The following is a 21,784-nucleotide window of genomic DNA, read 5'->3' on the forward strand; positions in this document are numbered from 1 at the left end:
TACAATGCGCCTGCAAGCAGGTGATTACCAGTGCAACCGTTACTCAGAAAAACACCCTCTGTTGAATGGTCCTATCATTGACAAAAATAATGCAAAACCTGTTACTAGATATACAACTAAATTGGATAGTTGCACAAGTCTTTTTGTCTGTACAATCGTATTGATCAGGATACATCTAGTAGCTGACTACAAATGCATTCATGCTTTGTATGCCAATTAGAGATTGGCATACAAAGGATATTGTGATGACAACTACGAAAGAGAGGAGTGAGCAAATTGGTTAGTAGCATCCAATACTACTAACCCAGTTATTACTTAACAACAATGAAGCATTATGGCTCTGTGTATTTACTGCATGAAACCTCATCTTGTCCGCCTAAAAAGGTTCTGCTAGTATGGCAATTACAAAAGAATCATGACTCGCTGATGGAAGTAAGCTGGCTGTACAAACCATAATTTTACAGTCCAGTCCAGGTGTGTGTCACAAATCCAACAAAAACAGAACAGATTTGAAGTCCAAAAGTTCAAGTTTTTGAGTGTTGACGTCATGGACTATGATTCTAAAAGACATCTGGTTGTTGTGGGTGATCAGTCAAAGATCTCCATGTTCTCTCAGTTTGCTTTGGTGGGGTCAGGCAAATGATTCAACTGGTGTAAAGGGTCAGAGGAACATAAGCAAGGAAACGTATCTCAAGGGCATCAAGAAAGTGACTGGCACCTTCTCCCAAAACCAAATTAGATGACAGACCTCTTTGATTTGTCAGGCCATGCATCATAAGTCTTTCTAAAAGGTCTTCTGTGCATATTGTTACAATTGTTGGTTAACTAAGATTTTCCTACAATAACTTTCCATTTTAAAGGAAGACACCTGATTACAAAGTTACAGGAATTTCTTTTCCACTTTTTGTGTAATGACACATTAAGCATATAGCTAAAATTGTCAAAATATAAGTTTTTAAGTCTTAGTTTATACTACTTACTACCAAGACTATAAGGTCTTCAAAAAGAGAAGCAATAGAGGATCAGAAAGTCTGACTGATATAATCAGATGTTCTACAAATGCTCCAGATGACAGTTCACAGTAAAGTTTACACAAAGGCTGCAGCTAGACCCTGTCACTTGAATTAAGATTGGAGAGCTCAATGTGGTAGGTAGCAGTTATGAAATCTCTGAAGTGTTCATGCTAGCCAGATGGGACTAACCTACACACCAAGGTGGCCACATTCTTCCTTACTGCCTGTGCACACACACAGACACACCCCGTCATGCACTGACACACACCATGTTTGGAGCAGACGTCCTGCCAGCCACAAGCCACCACCTCAAAACATCCCTCACATCTGACCTTTAAACTGTAGATTTAAAATCTATGTAATTACAGAGAGTGTTTTAAGTTAGCAAGTAAACATAGCAGCAGAAATAGACACATCAACTTCTATATACAAGTGTGTGGGTGCCAGATATGCGTTTCTATTCATAGCTGACTGGAATTAGTGGCTTGAATCAATGTTCACCATAACGAACATGGAGCATCCACAGTTGCAGACGGCAGTTTGACAATATGAAAGCTAACAGGTGCATCTCAATAAATTAAAAGATCACTGGAAAATAGTTTAAAGCTAAGTTCATATATTTTACTTACACACAGTGAAATAATTAAAACATTTAATACTGTTAATTCTGATGAATATGGCTTACACGAAATCCAATTTCACTAAAAAGTTTAATATTACATCTAAAGACACATAAAAAAGGATTTTTAATACAGATGTGGTCATTTTACCCCTCCTAATTAGGGAGGGGTGTAAACGTGCAAGCTGTTTACACGTGATGCTAAATGTGTCGTTTCCAAGCCTATCTCTGGAAAGTTGAATGGAAGGAAAACTGCTACAGAAAAAGCATAAGCAATATGGATAAACAAAACCTTGAGTAGGTTATGAGCAATGACCATTGAAAGGTTTGTGGAGACTCTCAAGATGTGACCAAAAGCTGGAGACAGTGCTTTAAAAGCCACCACACACAGACATATCCAGGACATGGGCTACATTGTCACATTCCCTGTGTGAAGCAGAGAGGGAAGAACATTTCTGTTTTTAATTTTAGATATTTAAGAAAAGTTCCAGAAGCAAACCTGCACTCAAAATCTTCAGAAATGGCTGTGAACATTTTTGGGGTTTCAACCATTTTTAAAAGTCTGTTAGATCCCAAAACAGTAAAAATGAAAATCTGTCTTAAGATGAGAAGAATGAAAAACCTATAATGACATAAGAGTTCCATTGCAGTCGATATTGATAATTACTGACGAGTTTTTTGTTTTAAATATCTAAAATACTACCAAAGTGAAGGCATGACCGTTCCTTTTTTACCTACCGTTTTCATTCCACACTATTGTTTTTGTTATTTTTAAGCAGTTATGAGGCAGGTAAGGTAACACGCTGTTGCTAGGTAACCAAAGAGTGAGTGAGATAGTTGATGCTACCAACCTTGAGAGGGTTGATTGAGTGGGTAAAGCCTTTCCTCTGTCTACATCTCCCATAATACCGTGCAGTTCTGGACTTATTGAATATTCTTTCAGATATTTTATCTATTGACATTGATCAGATGTCTGTCACAATACGCATTATTATGGATTTATTGTCCAGCCCCACTATAGACCTGGATTTGTAGTTAAGTGTAAATTTTTTGGTGAGTTTTATGGCAGGCCACAGAACCCTTTCAGGAGCAGTGGACTGATTTGCTCTACCTCATCTGGAGAGTGAGATCCTCTGGAGTGTAAATCCACCAGGGACAGACAGCTTTCCTTTCAGAAGGGCCAATCTTCTGTTTAATTTTCCTTCAACTAAAAACATCCCGTATAAGACAATCCAGACCTCTTCCAAGCTTGGCGCCACAGGAAGAGCCAAAACGGACTTGAACTTCTGTCAGGGAGAGGCACAATGCTCTCCAACATCTGTTTACCTAAATTTACTTCCTCCATTCCCTCCGCCTCAGGTGGCCTCAAAGCCCCGGTCACTAAAGCATGCAAACACAAGGAGGATGAATACACCAGGGCTCATGGAAACTGTGGAGCACACATCACTGGCATTTCCCTAGATCCTGTTAGTAAAACAAACAAAAGGAGAGGATCCATGCTGGGACTCTGTTAGCAGTGATAAATGGATTCGCATATTAGGCTAAACACACGGGTAATGTGCAGATTCAGATTTGGGACTGCCTCCAGATTTCATTGTGCATGCATGCTCCTCTGCATGTGCTCGGTCTCATGAGAGCTTGATAGCAGTTTTATGCAGATGCCCATCTCGTCACATCTGAGAGACACTTTTGAGTTCTCGGTCCAATTATTCAGCACTTACCGCATGGGCCTGAGCGCGGTCCACAGGGGAGTCAGATAAACAAACAGCAGAGAATTATTCAGGATTTAAACACTTAAAAATCCACTTCAACAGAGCCATTTATGTGGTTAATTAAAATGAGCACTGCACTCCCAAAGAAAGCCCAGAACTACCATAAAGGCCCCGCTAACCTAGAGCGACTCCCAGACCCACACAAACAAAACCCTCTCCCTCCTTGTAATATGACCTAAGCTCACACTGATGCATCTGTGTGCTATTACTTGAGGAAATCTTATACATATCTGAAGGTCTGAGTAGAAAGAATTGAAGACGTACCTATGCGGAGCATTTAATGCATCTACTAAAAGAAAACATATTAAAGACTGATTCTTTTCCTCCTTACACTATTTTAACAGTGTTCAGACATAAAACTTTTCAGAGTGCTAAACACATCTCTCAAGGGTAAGCAAATATTGCTTGAAAGCTGGAAGCGGATGATGGATTTTATAGATGAAATAACAAAGAGACTATGATGTTACCAACAGACTGCAAGCAGTCATTGTCCTTATTATGGAGCCTATAATATCATATCAAAAGGGAGCAAAAATCAGCATTTTTTATGTCATCATCACAACCAATGAGATCTGGAGCCAATAAATATCTCTGGCAGCTAAGAAAGCTTTTGAAACTGAAATGAAGGTTTAGGCCCCTTCCCACTGAGGAAAAGAGCCAGATGGAAATGGATGTGTTGCCTTTTTGTTCTGTGTCAAAGGCACGCTAGGTCCAAAAAGTCTTTCTGATCTGCATTGCCTTGCCTAACTGGAAAGATCCCTTGCTGCACCTTTTTGACACTTTATCATGTTACAACCACAAACTGCCATGTATTTTTACACAATGTAGTGCATAGCTCTGAATAGGAAAAAAAATCTGTAAGGTTTGGTGTGCATTTGCATGCAGTCTCTCTGAGTAATACATTGCCGAATACCCTTTTGCTGCATTTAAAGTTGAAAGTCGTTTGATTCTACAAACTTTGAACATCAAGAGAAAAAGTAATTGCTCATTCGTCATTGCTACATAGCTAAAGCTTTGTCAGTTGTGATAGAAAGAGTTTGTGATTAGCCATTTTTAAGACCTGCTCTGGATTCTAAATTGGACATAAGTCTGGTCTTTGACTGGGCCATTCTAACACATCAGTATGCTTTGATCTAAGCTCTTACCTTGTAGCTCTGGCTGTATGTTTTTGTTTGACTGTTCTACTGTAAAGTGAGTCCTAAGAAAATCATTCACACAACATGATGCTGCTACTACTGCAAAAAGGCCAGATTTTTAAAATCCATATCTATTAGCTCTTAACACATTTGTTTGTTGACACTATTTATCTCGGCAGCTCTGCAAGTACGGTAATTGGTCCAGCTCAAATTAAAAGCTGACTTTTCAAACTTTTCAAATCTTTCTATGAAAAAGAGATATTATTTTCCTTCCAGTTCACAGTTTTGCATGACTTTTTGTTGGTCAATCAAATAAAACACCTTGGACTATGTGGTTATAATGTGGCAGAAAATAGAAAGTTTGGGTAGTATGAATTCCCTTTGGCATACTGACTGAAATAACAGCAAATCTATTGGATTAAACGTTTTACACTTTCCTTCCCTTTCTCTTCCTTAACCCATTGTCTCCACTCAACAAAGGAATATATTATATAAAATAAAAATCCAGTCCAGCCACATAAATGAAAACATCTTCAGAATGTATCTGTTCTTTAGGGGTTTTGAAATAAACATCACCCTCAAGTGTGCAACAAAATCCTTTAGCTAGGGAGACACTTTGATCAACAGCTATCCGTTGCTCCAAACTGAGCATATATTTGGGGAAACAAAGCACAATCTCAGCTGCTAATCCCCTGAGATTCAGAGCGCATTCCCAAAGAAGCCTTTGATCTCTGGAGTGCATCCGGACAGCTGACTTCAGACATACGCACACTTGCATGCACACGCAAGGAACAGATATACACAAACACAAGCATTCGTCTCAGACTGATAATGTGCCAAATTGCACTTTTATTTGTGGTTGCTACATTCGGTGACAGTTGAAGATTTTTTTTTTTTTCACAAATGGAGGTTCATTAAGTGACTTCTAAAGCTAAGCTCAACAGATTCAGGTCTACATTTTTATACAAGCTTGTATTTGAAATACCTTACCTCAAAAATGTTTATGACTGTAGCCTATTCTTAATGCTTTAAATGTATAATTGAAAGATGGCACTTTCTATCAACATCAAAAATATTGATATATTTTATTTTTTTTATTTATATTGCTTGAGATTTTTCACACTTTGAAACGAATGTATTCAATGTATTTTATTAGAAATTTCTGTGGTGAACCAACACGAACCATCGCATATTTTTGAAGCAGATGGAAAATGATTTTAACATTTTTTACTCTTCCAAACCTTAAAACTTTGGTGTATTTGTTTTCAACCCCCCTGAGACAGCACTTTGTAGAGGCACCTTTCACTGTAAACACAACTGGCACTCTTTTGGGACTGTGTCTCTACCAGCTTTGCATATCTAAAATCTGCTATTTTTTTCCAGTCCTCTTTGCAAAACTGCTCAACCCCGATCACCTGGGATAGACAGCATTTATGAAGAACAATTTTTAAGCTTTACCACAAATTCCCATCTGTGCAGAATCAATTTTCTATCCAAGATAGTATTTAATTTTGGTATCATTTGACAAAAGACCTCACATGGACTCTAATTACTAACTAGGTGTAAATAGAGTCTAGGCCTGTCGCGATAAACGATAAATCAATTAATCGTACGATAAATTAAAACTACCGACGTCATTTTAATTATCGGCATTATCGTCTCTTCCGGCCTTTTCCTCTTTCTGTTAATGACACTGAATGAAAAAAGGCTCAACTCCGATGCTCTCCACTGACCGCCCCTTCCTCGTTTCCTTAGTGTAAAGCCCAGCGCACACGACACGATCTTAGAGCTGTCGGCCGATTGTCGGCCCATTTTCAAAACCTGACAGATCACACATTAGCCGACAGAAATCCTAGGTATAACGGTTCGATCGGGTTCGGTCCTGCCTGTGGTGTCCAACAATGGGCACAAAATAATGGCTACAAGTCCAGTGAACTAATTTTAAAACCAGGCATTAATCAATGCTTTACTACAATCTACCTGCAATGCATGTGGCTAGTGTCAGCGTAAAGTCCTGACTGAATGAAAATCATTAGAACATATTTATGTCACGTTAACAAAGAACAGCTGAAAAGTTACCGGGTTTATCAACTGCGGTAGCAATTTCGCTCCAACTCCTCCCCTTGTCATTTCTATATTCTTTGCATGTTGAATAAACATTAATGTTGTTTCCACATATCATCTCCAATGTCCGCTGGACTTCGGGTTGCGCCGTGTCAGCTGTTTGGGATTCCCCGACGTAATTTCCCCTCAGAAAGAATCCGCGCTTTCTGATTGGCTACCTGTCACTTTCAACAGGCTGCGTTAAGATCCCAGTCGGGGAAAACCCCTGATTTAGATCGGAGCGGCAACGATGATCTACCGTAACACACCACACAATCTTAGAAAGACCAACGTGCTAAGATTGTAGTAAGGGGAAAAATAGGGGAAAAATAGGAGCAAAAAATCGTGTAGTGTGAACTATTGCATCAGGTAGTCGATGTGCCCATCTTCTCTATTTAAATCTAATTATTACTGAAGGGCAACATAGTATACAGACTTCATAATCTGCCCTCTTTTGGTTGAATGCAGTATTTATTTACACTTTGGCTTTATGTTGTTTAGTTTTTATTCAAGTACATTTTTTATTAATGAGACTGAGAATCCATTTTATTTTTGTTTTTGGTTGTTTTGTTTATTTTGTTTACCAGTTCCAGTGTTTAGTGTTCTTTTGAAAATAAAGTGTATCTAACTTTGGCAAGAAATCACATGCATTATTACATCATTTTCAGTGTAAAAAGGTCTTCAAACTATATTATCGTTTATCGCAATAATTTTTGAGACAATTAATCGTTCAGCAAAATTTGCTATCGTGACAGGCCTACTTATTATTAACACTGGATTCATATTGCAGGTTTTTGTATAGTTTTGAGATCATGCCTTTTGTTGATTCACCTTTTGCTATTGATAATAAAATTTCTTCAGTCTTGGTCATATCTGTTGAGATTTTTTGCCATTCACTATGATTCTGGAGATAATGTCTAAGTTGCAAGTATCTGTAAAAATCTGTTTTTTGTGGATTAAATTCCCTTTGGATTTGTTCAAAAGATTTAATTATTGATCCATTAAAAAGCTGTGCTATAAATACCAGTCCCCCTTTTGTCCATCTCTCAAACCCTGTATCCATAGTAGCTGGGGTAAAATCTGGAATCTTCGCTATTTTTACAATTTTTGATATAGAGTCAGGGAAATTAAATTTCTTTTTTATTCTTGACCAAATGTTAATCGTATCCTTAATCCAGCAATTTTGAATTTTGAGATTTCTTTGAACCCTCCTTGTTGTAAAGGGCAGTGACTCTAGGGACAGATTTGGGCAGGCTCTTTGCTCCATATCTACCCATATTGTCTCTTGATCCTTTGCTAACCATAGAGCTATGGCTCTCAGTTGAGCAGCTAAATAATAATTCTTTAATTCCGGTAAACCTAACCCTCCATTACTCTTTGAGGACTGAAGTATTTTAAATTTGATTCTTGCCTTTTTATTTGCCATACAAACCTTGATATTCTTTTATCCATCTCTTTAAAAAAGGAGTTAGGAAAGGAAACTGGGAGTGATTGGAATACAAACAGTAGTCTTGGTAATACATTCATTCTGACTGTTTCTACCCTCCCCCCGAGGGTCAGTGGTATGATCTCCCATCTTTCTAGGTCTTTTATAATTTCCTTCTTCAGTTTCTCATAATTTGCTTTGAATAATTGTGAAGTTGGAGGTGTGATAATTATGCCCAAGTATCTAAATCCTTTATCGGTCCATTTGAACGTTACTTTATCTCTTAGCTGTGCTGAGCATTCCCCTGATACCATCATTGCTACTGATTTACTTTCGTTACTCGCATACCCAGAGATATTCCCATATTCTTTAAGGCTTTCTAGTAGAGCTGGTACTGACCGGAGTGGTTCTGTTAGGAGTACTAATAGATCGTCGGCAAACAGTGATATTTTATGTTCCACCCCTCCCTCGTCTCTTATTCCCTGGATTTGTTTATTCTGTCTTATTGCTTCTGCCATCGGTTCAATATTAACCGCGAATAGTAGAGGGCTTAGACAGTCCCCCTGTCTAACTCCTCTCTTGAGATCAAAAAATTCTGAACAGTACCCATTAATTCGAATTCGGGATTTTGGATTTTTATAGATTACTTTCACCCATTCAACAAACTGCTGTGAAAATCCAAATCTCAATAATGTCTGGTATAGAAAACTCCATTTTACCCTGTCAAAAGCCTTTTGGGCATCTAAACTAATTAAAAGGGAGGATAATGATTTAAATTTTGTATATGACATTATATTTAATATTCTTCTAATATTGTTTGCTCCCTGCCTCCCCAGAATAAATCCCGTTTGGTCTGGTTTAATCAATTTAGCTATATATTTTTGCATTCTTTTTGCCATTATACTTGTTAGTATTTTTAAATCGTTGCATAATAAGCTCACGGGTCTGTAGCCTTCACACATAGTTGGGTCTTTACCTTCTTTATAGATTACCGATATAATGGCTTCAGACCGTGATTTAGGGGGGTCCCCCTCTGTTAGTGCATAGTTGAATACCTTACATATTGCTGGCGTTAGTTCTTGGCTAAATGTTTTGTAGAATTGCCCTGGCAGTCCATCTGTCCCCGGGGATTTGTTGTTTTTGAGGTTTTTAATAACATTCATAATTTCCTGTGAAGTTATAGGTCGGGTCATTTCCAGCGACTCTTCTTCTGACAAAGTTGGGAGATTAATCTTTTTGAAAAAAGAGGATGTTACATCTTCCTGAGTGTTTTTGTCCGTATTATCATATAGTTTTTTATAGTATTCTGCGAATGCTTCAGCTATTTCTTTGGGTTGTGTTTTAGTCTGCATTGTTGAGGGGTGTTTTATTTTGGGGACATGTCTATTTATTTGGGCTTTCCTAAGTTGAAATGCAAAAAGGCGACTCGCCCTATTGCCCGACTCAGAGGTCAGTCCTGACTCGAAGGCCGGTCCCAACTCGGCCCCGAGTCAGAGGCCGGCCCCGAGTCAGAGGCCGGTCCCGAGCCAGAGGCCGGACCGGACTCAGAGGCCGGTCCCGAGTCAGAGGCCGGTCCCGACTCAGAGGCCGGTCCCGAGTCAGGGGCCGGTCCCGAGTCAGGGGCCGGTCCCGAGTCAGGGGCCGGTCCCGACTCAGAGGCCGGTCCCGAGTCAGAGGCCGGCCCCGACTCAGAGGCCGGCCCCGAGTCAGAGGCCTGCCCCGAGTCAGAGGCCGGTCCCGAGTCAGAGGCCGGTCCCGAGTCAGAGGCAGGTCCCGAGCCAGAGGCCGGACCGGACTCAGAGGCCGGACCGGACTCAGAGGCCGGACAGGACTCAGAGGCCGGTCCCGAGTCAGAGGCCGGACAGGACTCAGAGGCCAGCCCCGAGTCAGACGCAGGTCCTGAGCCAGGAGCCGGTCCCGAGCCAGGAGCCGGTCCCGACTCCGAGGCCGGCCCCGAGTCAGAGGCCGGTCCCGAGTCAGGAGCCGGACCCGAGTCAGGGGCCGGACCGGACTCAGAGGCCAACCCCAAGTCAGAGGCCGGTCCCGACTCAGAGGCCGGCCCCAAGTCAGAGGCCGGTCCCGAGTCAGAGGCCGGTCCCGACTCAGAGGCCGGACCCGAGTCAGAGGCCGGACCCGAGTCAGGGGCCGGACCGGACTCAGAGGCCGGTCCTGAGCCAGGAGCCGGTCCCGACTCAGAGGCCGGCCCCGAGTCAGAGGCCGGTCCCGAGTCAGGGGCCGGACCCGAGTCAGGGGCCGGTCCCGACTCAGAGGCCGGACCCGAGTCAGGGGCCGGTCCCGAGTCAGGGGCCGGTCCCGAGCCAGGGGCCGGTCCCGAGTCAGGGGCCGGACCCGAGTCAGAGGCTGGACCGGACTCAGAGGCCGGACCCGAGTCAGAGGCCGGTCCCGAGTCAGGGGCCGGTCCCGACTCAGAGGCCGGTCCCGAGTCAGGGGCCGGACCGGCCTCAGAAGCCGGTTCCGAGTCAGAGGCTGGTACCGAGTCAGCAACAGGGCGACGCTCAACATTTGGTCCATTGTTAAAAATGTCTTGACTTTCTTCTAAATCTTCTCCACAGCAGATTGCCTGTTCAAACCACTTCCACGCCTTTCTAATATAACTTTTCTTAAAATGAATTTTCCTTGGACGTGCCAGGGTTCTTCGGAAACATTCGGTTAGTTTATAAATGACCAGCGGGTTTTCGCTTTTTATCATTTTAAACAATAACTCTTGTACTACGTCATCATTTCCGCTCAGAAGTTGAAAGATATCCTGGCCGAGTTTTGTCTCCATGTCCTCAAAAAATATAAAATCGATATCTTTTACCGCTTCCCACAGTTTTGGACCAAGCTTCTTGTGGACGGGGTCGGTGTCCTTCATTTTATAATGACCATAGCTGGATCTGTAACTTGAGATATAAATTAGTCTCCAAAATATTTTTTCCACCATATTTTTTCTTTGGGCTTCAGTTCCCCGTTTAAATCCCATTTCATTAGCGTCCTTTAAAAACTGCTCTGGATCCATTTCTGCCTGAGTGTAAGACTCACTCAGGCAATTTTCATCACTGTACAAATCTTCATTGGGAAAAAATGTCCTCCTGATCTTCATTTTTGTAGTCGTAAACATTTTTCTTTTTGGAACCGGATCCTCCAAGTGGCGTTTGAATTTTCTTACGATAAATATATGTCCTTCTGGGTAGTCAAGTAGTGCAATTAAATTAAGACCTGAAGCATAGTGGAACGCGTCCCTCGCAATGCTTTGAAAAATTCGTTCGCTCAGTTCCTCTGCTACATCTGAAAGAACGTCCACGTTTATTTCACCTGTTTTTCTCAGCAGTAAGGCCAAAAGTTTTTTGTGCTGTTCCAAAAAGATTTCCCTGACGAGATGCATGGTGGGGCCGTCTGCCACTTTCTCTATTATTTTCCAAAGAAGCTCGCTGAGAAATTTCTTCTTCCTATAATCTGGGGTGGTTTGCCCAGGATGAACTCTGTTAGAACAACAAGTCTTTCTGAGTTTGCTCCAAAAGGAGACCTTGGGTCTCACATAAACGTCGCTTTCGTTGCTCATCTTTATTCCGTCAGCTAAAGTGTCCAAATGAATTTTATGTTGACTGACTGGAGACTCAACTGATCAGTTGGTGATGTCATGGACTATGACATCACAGAGGCATCCTTAGAAGGGCCTCGTGGCACTGACATCATTTGAAATCAGGCTGATGACATCATTGTCAGCAGCATGGCAACTGTTGCTGGGGTACTAATAGCTCACAGTGAGCATGCGCTATGAAAATAAATAATCTGTGGGCACTAAATACATTATTCCCACAAGTCTGAACTGGAAGTGACCTGCGCAGCTTCGCCAGAACAGGTTGGGCCAGGGAACCATTGGTCCCTCCACTTTACCCCCCTACACATTGTTATTAGTGTGAATGCTGTAGGCATTCATTCACACTATTGAGTTCCACTTTCCTGGTTGCTCCGTAAATTTCGCCACGCTTCTTCTCCTGCATACTTTGTGCTATTTTCACCATTCAACTTTTATACTACTCAGCTTGCTCTCCTAATGCCGGCTGTATCTCTTGACTCCTCCCTTCCTCATTTCCTTAGTGTAAAGCCCAGCGCACACAACACGATCTTAGAGCTGTCGGCCGATTGTCGGCCCATTTTCAAAACCTGACAGATCACACATTAGCCGACAGAAATCCTAGGTATAACGGTTCGATCGGGTTCGTTCCTGCCGTGTGGTGTCCAACAATGGGCACAAAATAATGGCCACAAGTTCAGTTAACTAATTTTAAAACCAGGCATTAATTAATGCTTTACTACAATCTACCTGCAATGCATGTGGCTAGTGTCAGCGTAAAGTCCTGACTGAATGAAAATCATTATAACCTATTTACATCACCTTAACGAAGAACAGCTGAAAAGTTACCGGTTTCGCTCCAACTCCTCCCCTTGTCATTTCTATATTCTTTGCATGTTGAATAAACATTAATGTTGTTTCCACATATCATCTCCAATGTCCTGGACTTCGGGTTGCGCCGTGTCAGCTGTTTGGGATTCCCCTCCTAATTTCCCCTCAGAAAACACGGAGGAGAATCCGAGCTTTCTGATTGGCTACCTGTCACATTCAACAGGCTGCGAAGATCCCAGTCGGGGAAAACCCCTGATTTAGATCGGAGCAGCAACGATGATCTACCGTAACACACCACACAATCTTAGAAAGACCAACGTTTTAAGATTGTAGTAAGGGGAAAAATAGGAGCAAAAAATCATGTAGTGTGAACTATTGCATCAGGTAGTCGATGTGCCCATCTTCTCTATTTAAATCTAATTATTACTGAAGGGCAACATAATATACAGACTTCATAATCTGCACTCTTTTGGTTGAATGCAGTATTTATTTACACTTTGGCTTTATGTTGTTTAGTTTTTTTTCCAGTACATTTTTTATTAATGAGACTGAGAATCCATTTTATTTTTGTTTTTGGTTGTTTTGTTTATTTTGTTTACCAGTTCCAGTGTTTAGTGTTCTTTTGAAAATAAAGTGTATCTAACTTTGGCAAGAAATCGCATGCGTTATTACATCATTTTCAGTGTAAAAAAGTCTTCAAACAATATTATCGTTTATCGCAATAATTTTTGAGACAATTAATCGTTCAGCAAAATTTGCTATCGTGACAGGCCTAATAGAGTCACATGGACCCTGTTTACTAACTATTTACTAACTAGGCACAGGGTTTTATTTTGGGGTATCAAACTAAGAGGATATAAAAATAAATGTACAGCACACTTTTCAGATTCCTATTTAAAAAAAGATTTGAAAAGTACTTCCACTTCAAATTCATGCAGTACTTTGTGCTGGTCTTTCATATAAAATTCCATTCCAATGCATTAATGTACTAATTTGACAGGCATAAAGACTCTAAATACATGGTTCTGAAACATCAGTGAAACATTTAGTGCAGTCCGGACAGTTTTATTTTACACAAAACTAATGTCATTATTTCATAAGATTTTTTTTCAACTGACAGTAATCCTCTCTGCTTTGTCATGAAAGAGCAACTCCTCCAGCTTTCAGTAAACTATGTGACATACAACGCCTGATGTGACATTAAAGCCACCTCAACATCCTGGACCCTCCCAGTCCTCCAGCTAATTTGATGTCAACCCAAGACCTCAGATACATCTTCTCACGATGGGAAAAGAAAAAATCACATAGCCCCTATGGCCAGGTGTTACCCCTCCTCCCAAAGGCTGGGCTTTTCTTCTCTTTAGAGAGTGGCTCCAAACTTTTCTCCCAGCCTCTTCAAAGAGCAACAACAGGTCCTTGGCCCCTTGGGACCACAGAGGGGGTAGAGCATGGTGGGAGAGGGGTATACGTCACACAGCATGCACAGGAGGCCAGTCGGTGGGAAAAGAAATTGCAATGCACTGGGAGAGGAGAAAAAAGAGAAGAGGGAGAAGAAGAGGAGTCTGAAACTGAAAGGTGCTTTCAGCTTCTAGACAAGAGCCCCAGCTTTGTGAAAACGACCTGGAAAGGAAAAGCACAACACAAACCTGCCATGTGCTTAAAATCTTTAGGAGCATTTCTAAAAGGTCTTTCTACTTTACAAAAATTGCTTCTAAAAAAATCAAAGACAATGCAACCAACTGTGAATCAGGGAAGGTGGGAGCCAGAGCGCCGATGCTATCCGCTTTTAAATTGCATTCTGTTGTCAAATGCACCTTTTGCTCTTTGTCTGAACGGCTCACAAACTTCTGTTGGAGAGGAAAATCTAAGCTTTTGGAACTGCGAGAGCAGCAGGCTGGGAAGCCTCAGTGTGGAGGGTTCTTTTAAACTACACACAGATTGGAGCTTCACAGAGAGGAGGAGCCATCAGTGTCACTACAAACACCTCCCTGCACGGCCCACTTCAAATGCAGTCGCATGTCATCAACCGCAACCAACACAGGGCACATGAGAAACGCAACAAACAGATGGAGGATAGGAAGGCAGAGAGGGGAAGAAGGCAAAACCAAAGGGAGTGGGGCACGGGGAGGTAGCAGAATAGTAGAGGGTGGCTTATTAAAACAGAGCCTCTCATGTGAACATCTGACGATTACTTCCAGAAGAAGCAACAAACCGAACCAGCTGAAAAGTTTTCTGAAGTGAAAATACTCAGCTATTTATCTGCCTCTAACGATACACTTCTGGAAGCTTCAAATATCAGATTTACGGCTGGGTATGGATGTGGACACCGTGCTGCATGTCACTGAGGCTCACATGACTCTGATCTTATTGAGGTTCACTATCCACCTGCTTACACCACTCACTGCCCAACAAATGTCTATGTGGATTTTATGAATGGGAAAGTACTCACACCTCTTTAAGCTTTTTATATTTTGACTGATTGCATCTACAAACGTACAAACTTACTGGGGTTTTATTGGCATCCCAGCTGGATGATAATTGCAAAGTGGTTGGAACGTAATAAAAGGTTTTGAAAATTTTTTAGAGTTAAAAATGTGAAAAGTGTGGCTTACAATCTCTTACAGTAAACACTTTTTGTTGATTCTTTCTGCCAACTCCCAATTTTCCAAACCCTGTGAGAGAAAAGCATTTCCACAGCATGATGAAGCCACTACCGTGTCCCACCGTTAAGGGGGTGTAAATACTTTTGCAACAATGTCAAACTGTTAATGTGAGCCACATCTCTCAGCCTCGACATTCTTTTAAAGTCAGCATTGTTCCTTTTGGGATTATAGTGTGGCAAAGATTGGCTCAGAAGAATTTCAAGCATGGACACCCCACTGGTGACACCCGACCCACATTCTCCTGAACCCTGGTCCAACTGGGAGGGGAGCTTAAAGAACAGTGGCTATAAATAACTATCCCACCAGGTATTCCATGAAACACCGACAACTTTCAAAGCCAAGAGAGGACTTGCGTTCACTTGGAGCGAGATTTCAACTCCTGTTTCTAACAGCGCTTTTAGATTTGACTTTTACACATAAAAAGAAAATAAATCCTTCACACATTACAAAATGAAAATAAATAATATTTTTGCTAAATGTTTTGTTGATAACTATCTTTATATATTTTCCCTAATGAATAGATAATACAATTAAAATCACTTTATTTACAGGTGAACTGATTAAACTTTCCTGGTTGACAGTTTTTCAGAGGTTTTATCTGTCGATTTTAATTTGACTGATTCAGATTTTTTCTTTAAAGACTTTTACACATAAAAGTACTGAACCTTCAAATTGTTTTTAATCTAAAAGAAACTAGAAAAATTTTAGAAACTAGAAAAATTTGTATAAATTTTTTAATAAAAAAATTACGTTTTTAGGTATTTAATGATAAGGGATAAATTGGTAGATACCAATCAAAGGCTGATGGATTATAACATTTATTTTTAATTAAGTAATCAATAAAAGTAAGGCTGACCCTGCAAATTATATATTACATAGTAGTGAAATGCAGGAATCAATAACCTTTTAAGACATCTGATAGGGAGAAACACAAACTATTACATGATGTACTATAGATTTAATAACTTTTAAAAAGTATCCTAAATCTACATATTTAGTTTACATCATCTTGTGAATTGGAGAGACCCAGCAGAAAGCTAGATTGACACAAGAATTTCAGTCTGTAACAAAGGAAATTAATAAGAGGAAACTTCTATAGAAAGAGATTCCATGCCAACAAGTTTACAGTCGACGCCCCCTCCACTATTGGCCAAAAGCTTTTACACTGCGGTGCTGCTGGAAATAGAAAGCGACTGAATATGCTGAGGAACAAAGGAATGGATGTTTGTTTTTGTGCTCATTATTTATTGTATGTGCTTGGTAATACTGTGGTTTAAAATGTTTAAATTGCCTCAAGTCATTTAAATAATGTGGAATAGTAGTACTCCTGCCAACAAGCTTTTAGAAAAAAAAACAAAGTTTCTTCAAAATATATCAAAAACTAAGACATAAAACTGAGGTTTGAGATTGATCTTGCTTCAATAACTAATCCCGATTAATAATGTCAACACCACCAGTAAAAAAAACTCCTAAAACTATCTACAATTTTACTTCATGATTAAGAACACATGTAATACTAAAGCAGCTTCCAGCACAAAACAAATTAATGATTTTATACTAGAGATTTTTTTTGATGTAGTGCCCAACAGAAAAATGCATAATTGTGCCAATTTATTCAAGCTGTGCTTAACTAATTCATGCATTTCTACTTTAGAGCTGACTTTTGTATATAGTTACAAATTATATTTGTTGTCTAGCACATTCTCAATTTTTATGCAAACAATTGCTCACCAAAATGCCTTGCACGAGTAGCTGTTTTCACTATCTTTGTTATACAGGTGCATTTTATTGCATTAAATTACCTTAAGTTGAGAAGAGCTGCAAGCATCAGAAGGTGGGTTCGGACATAAGTGATGCAAGAGTAAAATAGGGTAAAATAAAGTGGTTTATTACATCGAGCAGTAGGTGCTGACATGTTCATGTTTACGGAATGACCCAAAAATTTAAATGATGCTATACAGCATCAAACAATAGTGTGTCGTCTATTTAGAATGCAACAGATCCGGGATTTGGCTCTACGTTTAATAAACTAGCAGATTTATGATGAAAATGTCTGAATCCTGGGTGGGCGAATTCATTTCCCATTTTTCTACTTAACAGGTCTCAATTCCTGAAACATGCATGCCTTTGAGGAAGGCATCTCTAACCAAAGAGGCTTAAAAGCTCCTCTGAAGCAATTCCAAAGGATCTCCCTACTTGACAACAGCGGCACAGTGTTTACCACACTGCCAAAATACAAAACAAGCATGATCTCCAACATTTCTCCCCAGCCTTTACAATCCACACTTGTCACTGGACTGTCACACAGCAATGCTTTCAACTCAGCCTGGGTCTATTGTTAACTAAATTACAAGAGAGAGACTGAGAGAGAGACTCAGATCAGTTAAAGAGTCTGACATCATCAATGTTCCATGCACGAGTAAATGCGAGTTCAAGCAAGCAGTGTAAGCATTCACTGTTGCAGTACAAAACAACTACAGTGCTAAGCAAAAGTATTCACAGCAGCTTAAAGTTTTTCACATTTTGTCACATTACAGCCACAAACATAAAATGCATTTTGCGGGGATTTTATGTGATGGGCCAACAAAAAGTTGCACATAACTTTAAAGAGAAAAGAAACTAATGATCTCAGTTTAAATACAAATGTTCTGTTAAAAACATCAAACAGGTCACGCTTGGAAAAGCTTAAACGTCTCATAGGAAGAGTTCAGAAAAATACAAACCAATCCTCCTAAACTGACCGTTCAGAAAAGCATCAATCAGAAAAGTAGTCAAGTAGCCCACGGTAACTCTGGAGGAGCTGCAGAGTTGATATGAGAATCTAAAGACAGGGAAACTATCTAGGCTAACCTAGAGGAAAACCTGTCAGAGGCTGCAAAATACCTGAGAGTGCAGTCACAGTCTATCTTTCCAGTAGATCAGAAACACTAATTATTACACTAAAATGATTTTGTTTAAATAAATTGAGAATGTGTGGCAGGACTTCAAAATTGATGTTCACTGATCTGACTGAGATTGAGGTATTTTCGAAAGAAGAATGGGCAGAAATGTCAGTCTGCCGATGTGCCCAGAGCACATGGGTTTCTACAAAATACCATCTCTTAGGTGGGCTTCATAAATACAAGCTGGGGTTTTTCTTTTACTTTAATTTTATTTGTCTAAAGAACATGAAAACCATCCCTAGCAAGTATTCTCTTCTTTGTATTGACTTGTGTTACAAAATTCCGATAAAAGCAATAAAGTAAAGTAAATTTAACGTGCAAAAATGTGGAAAACTTATCAGGGTGTGAATACTGTTGCAAGCCGGTGTATGAGCGAAAACCAGCCTCGTGCTGAAACGGTGATAAACTCGATCGCAGTTTCAAAAACCGACATTAAACATTGTTTCCAACATTTTTACTCACACATGTTCAAGTGGGAAAAGGGAGATACAACTTATACCGAATTTTCCGAGTAAGTTGGCAGTAAATAAGTGAACGTAGGTGGCCAGGGGAACTCACCCGTGCAGTCAGTCCGCAGTTACTCTTGTGGTGACAGTCCTGTTGCTCGAGGCTAGAGCTCGTGCAGTAGTATTTCTGCTTCACGAGCCAGTCGTCGACTCCCTTTTTCGCCAAACAGGCATTCACAACAAAGCTGTCGCCTGAAACACAAACAAACACATGTTAGATGCTTAAAAACAATAATTTATTAAGCAGAACTCATTCTTCCGAAAAACGGGACTCTCTTCTCTAAGAGACGAACTCTACGTGTAACGTTTCCATTTACAAACTGACTGAAAATATTAAAAGTACACTATGAAGGGGAGCAGAAATAAAGTCTGCTTACCTTCTGGACTCTCCCTCGGTTTACAAATAGTGGCTTGAAAGACAGAAAAATGGAAAACAATGAATGTGTTACTAGAAAGTATCAAAGCGCAGTTGGAACAACTACTGCTGTGTTTTTTCCTATCGGGAATAAGAAATCGTACCATGCTTCGAGTGCAGTTTACCCATTTCTATACATCGAGTTGGAGTTGAAAACCATCAGAAGAATATAATCCAATGAAATAACAACAGGCTGCGATATCCAGACAGCGGAGCGTCCGTGGAGACCGAGAGCGCACTACATGGAGTGAAGACCGTGTGACCGAGGAGCAGAGTGAGTCTTTGATCCAAAGCGTTGCCGCCAACAGACACAAGCAAGATTATAGGCTGAACAACTTCCTGTCGGCGCGTTCAAAATAAACCCAGTCACATAACCGAGCGGAAAGTTAAGATTAACCAGAATTGAATTAACAGCATTTCAATTTTTTTTTTGAAGGCATAAATATTAATCATAACCCCTGAAACTTTAAAATTTATTTTAAGCTAACCTACTTGACCTTAAAAAAAATGGGGCTCACGCTCAAAATCTCAAAATTGACGGTAACAAAGCCAAAGCATCCAGATTCCGGAACCAGTTGAGTCTCTCATTGTAAATTGATGCCGCTTGTGCGCTTCAGTCTCGTTAAAGCGCTGATGAGGTGACATCAAAACGATTACATTTTTAACTGTACGAATATAATATCAACCGCGAGTGTGAGCGAATGAGTGTAAACCCACTGATTAGTCTTAGTTTTCTCAAAAGGAGGGTCACGTTCCAGGCAGGGGTCACAACCCTGGGCCCCAATCGGACGTGCAGCCTGTCACGTTTTTTGTTGTCAGAGTTAATTGTAGACTAGAAACATAAGTGCACCAAAATGTACTTCTTATGTATTGACATACTATTACAAAGAGCTCTACTCAGCTCTTTATAATAGCTTCAATTACATGAAAGTGAACATTTTATGAATGCTCGAAATGTTTAATTATATCTTACAGATTAAACATAGATCCATTGTGTTCACCATTTGAAAAACACAATTTAGGATCAGTCCAGCAAATAATGATAAGTGACAAAGACATAACTGATTGTTTCTATGTGTCTGCAAAATGCTGTTTGTAAACACGGGGTCAGTCTAAGCTCCACCTTCCAAACTTTTATGAATCTTTTTAATGTAAAATGCAATAACATTTGAAAAAGGAAAAGAAGTCCCTGCACAAAAATATAAAATAGGTCAGTGGCTCTTTGCAGTTTCCGGTGGGTTTGACAAGGACCCACCTTCAGCGTTGGGCCTCATAAAACCTTTAGCTGGCTCTGAGAACAAAGGAGGATAAAGTTGCATGACAATTGAATAGCATTTGAATTTATAACCCTTTTAGAATTAGATAAATCAAGTCAACAATTATGCACCCATTTGGGCCTCTTGAGGTCAGAATCAAATCAGGATTAGTGCACAGCGCTCATCACTCTGTTTGAGGTCTCTGACATGAGAATAAGAGTCTTATTGGACTGAGGCAGCAGATGAAAGCAAGCTAAGATGCTTTTGATGTCTTCAGATATACAGCATAAAGACAGCAGCTACTGGGCCATTTCATGCCAGGCTGCCAGTCTCTCAGTGTGACAGTAATATTGCACACAGTGGGCTTCACCCTGCCAACCATAAACATTAAGGTTCCAGATGTTCTCCCAAGAAGTCTTCTGTAAATTGTATCCGTGGAAGATCAAAAGTTATGTTAATCATGCTCAAAAGTTTTGCATTCAAGGACTGATTCCTTTCACCCTTTTCCTCTAAAATACTTTGAATCATAACTCTAACTACAACACATTTTCTAATAAAGAAGACAAAACAGATTACATTAATCTTTCATAGATTAGATTGAATTATATTAAATCAAAGGGACAATTTACAAAAGAAAAAATCATTTTAAAAGCAAAAACAGCAAATTTTTATCTGATCAATTAGATAACAAGAATATATTGCTTTTAATTACTTATTTAACTTTGCATGAATTACTCTACTTTTACCAAAAATGATGCCAAAAGGTATACATTAAGAGGAATACAATAATTTATTTTACTTATTTAAGAATCCTTTACAAAAGCATATTCAGCAAACAGAAAGCACCTTGGAGAAATTTATCTTAAGCTTGCTGGATTTCTTTAATCTTTAATTTTACATCTTCAAATAAAAAGCAAAACTTAGGCAGAACTAAATGAGCCAGTGTTTTATTTGCTCATTTACAAAAAATAACTATTCATGATTACACTGGGCTCCCAGGAGTTTTTATTAAGGCACTGAAATACTTGAAATGATCTGCTATCACATCTTAGCATGTTTTATATTATAACGCATAGCTTGTCAGACAAGATAAGTGAATTGAGCGATCAGAATAAGTCATTAGATGGAATTGGATATGTGTTCAGCATTAGTTATGAGTTTGAAAGAACCAAATAATTTAGTTTCACACAAATCAGTTTCAGACCTCTCTGTTCATGCTTAAACTTGAACTGTACCATCAGACAGTTGTTCATGTTGGTGAGAATAAATAAATTCTGTTTATCTCTTATAGCTAGTTGCTACGCTAAACCTACAGGAAATGACATGCAAAGGGGAGCTCTGCTTAGAGGAAATGACACACTAGGGAACGCCCTCTTTGGGGCGTAGCTTAGACAGAGGCTAACAAAAGAAGTTATCAACTGTTGCTCGTTGCCATTTTGACTGTTAGCTCTTAAAGGTAGCGTGTCAGAATGGACCAGCTGTATTTTGGTATAATAAATGGAATTCATGAATTCAGCTCATGGAC

The 21,784-nt window shown here is 40.0% G+C and overlaps 1 protein-coding gene across 1 annotated transcript in view; it reads right to left on the reverse strand.

Annotated features, from left to right (window-relative positions):
• The window catches only part of nkd1 (NKD inhibitor of WNT signaling pathway 1), a 44,622-nt gene extending 25,334 nt beyond the window's left edge, over positions 1-19,288 (reverse strand). Inside the window, exons 1-3 of the mRNA XM_032560654.1 lie at positions 19,108-19,288; positions 18,966-18,998; positions 18,641-18,780 (exon numbers count right to left, since the gene is read on the reverse strand). Coding sequence (XP_032416545.1) covers positions 18,641-18,780; positions 18,966-18,998; positions 19,108-19,132 — 198 coding nt within the window. The 5' untranslated portion in view covers positions 19,133-19,288. The remainder of the gene's footprint in view (positions 1-18,640; positions 18,781-18,965; positions 18,999-19,107) is intronic.
• Positions 19,289-21,784: the final 2,496 nt, after the last annotated feature.

This window comes from Xiphophorus hellerii, chromosome 4 (genome assembly GCF_003331165.1).
Source record: "Xiphophorus hellerii strain 12219 chromosome 4, Xiphophorus_hellerii-4.1, whole genome shotgun sequence".
NCBI classification, from domain to species: domain Eukaryota; kingdom Metazoa; phylum Chordata; class Actinopteri; order Cyprinodontiformes; family Poeciliidae; genus Xiphophorus; species Xiphophorus hellerii.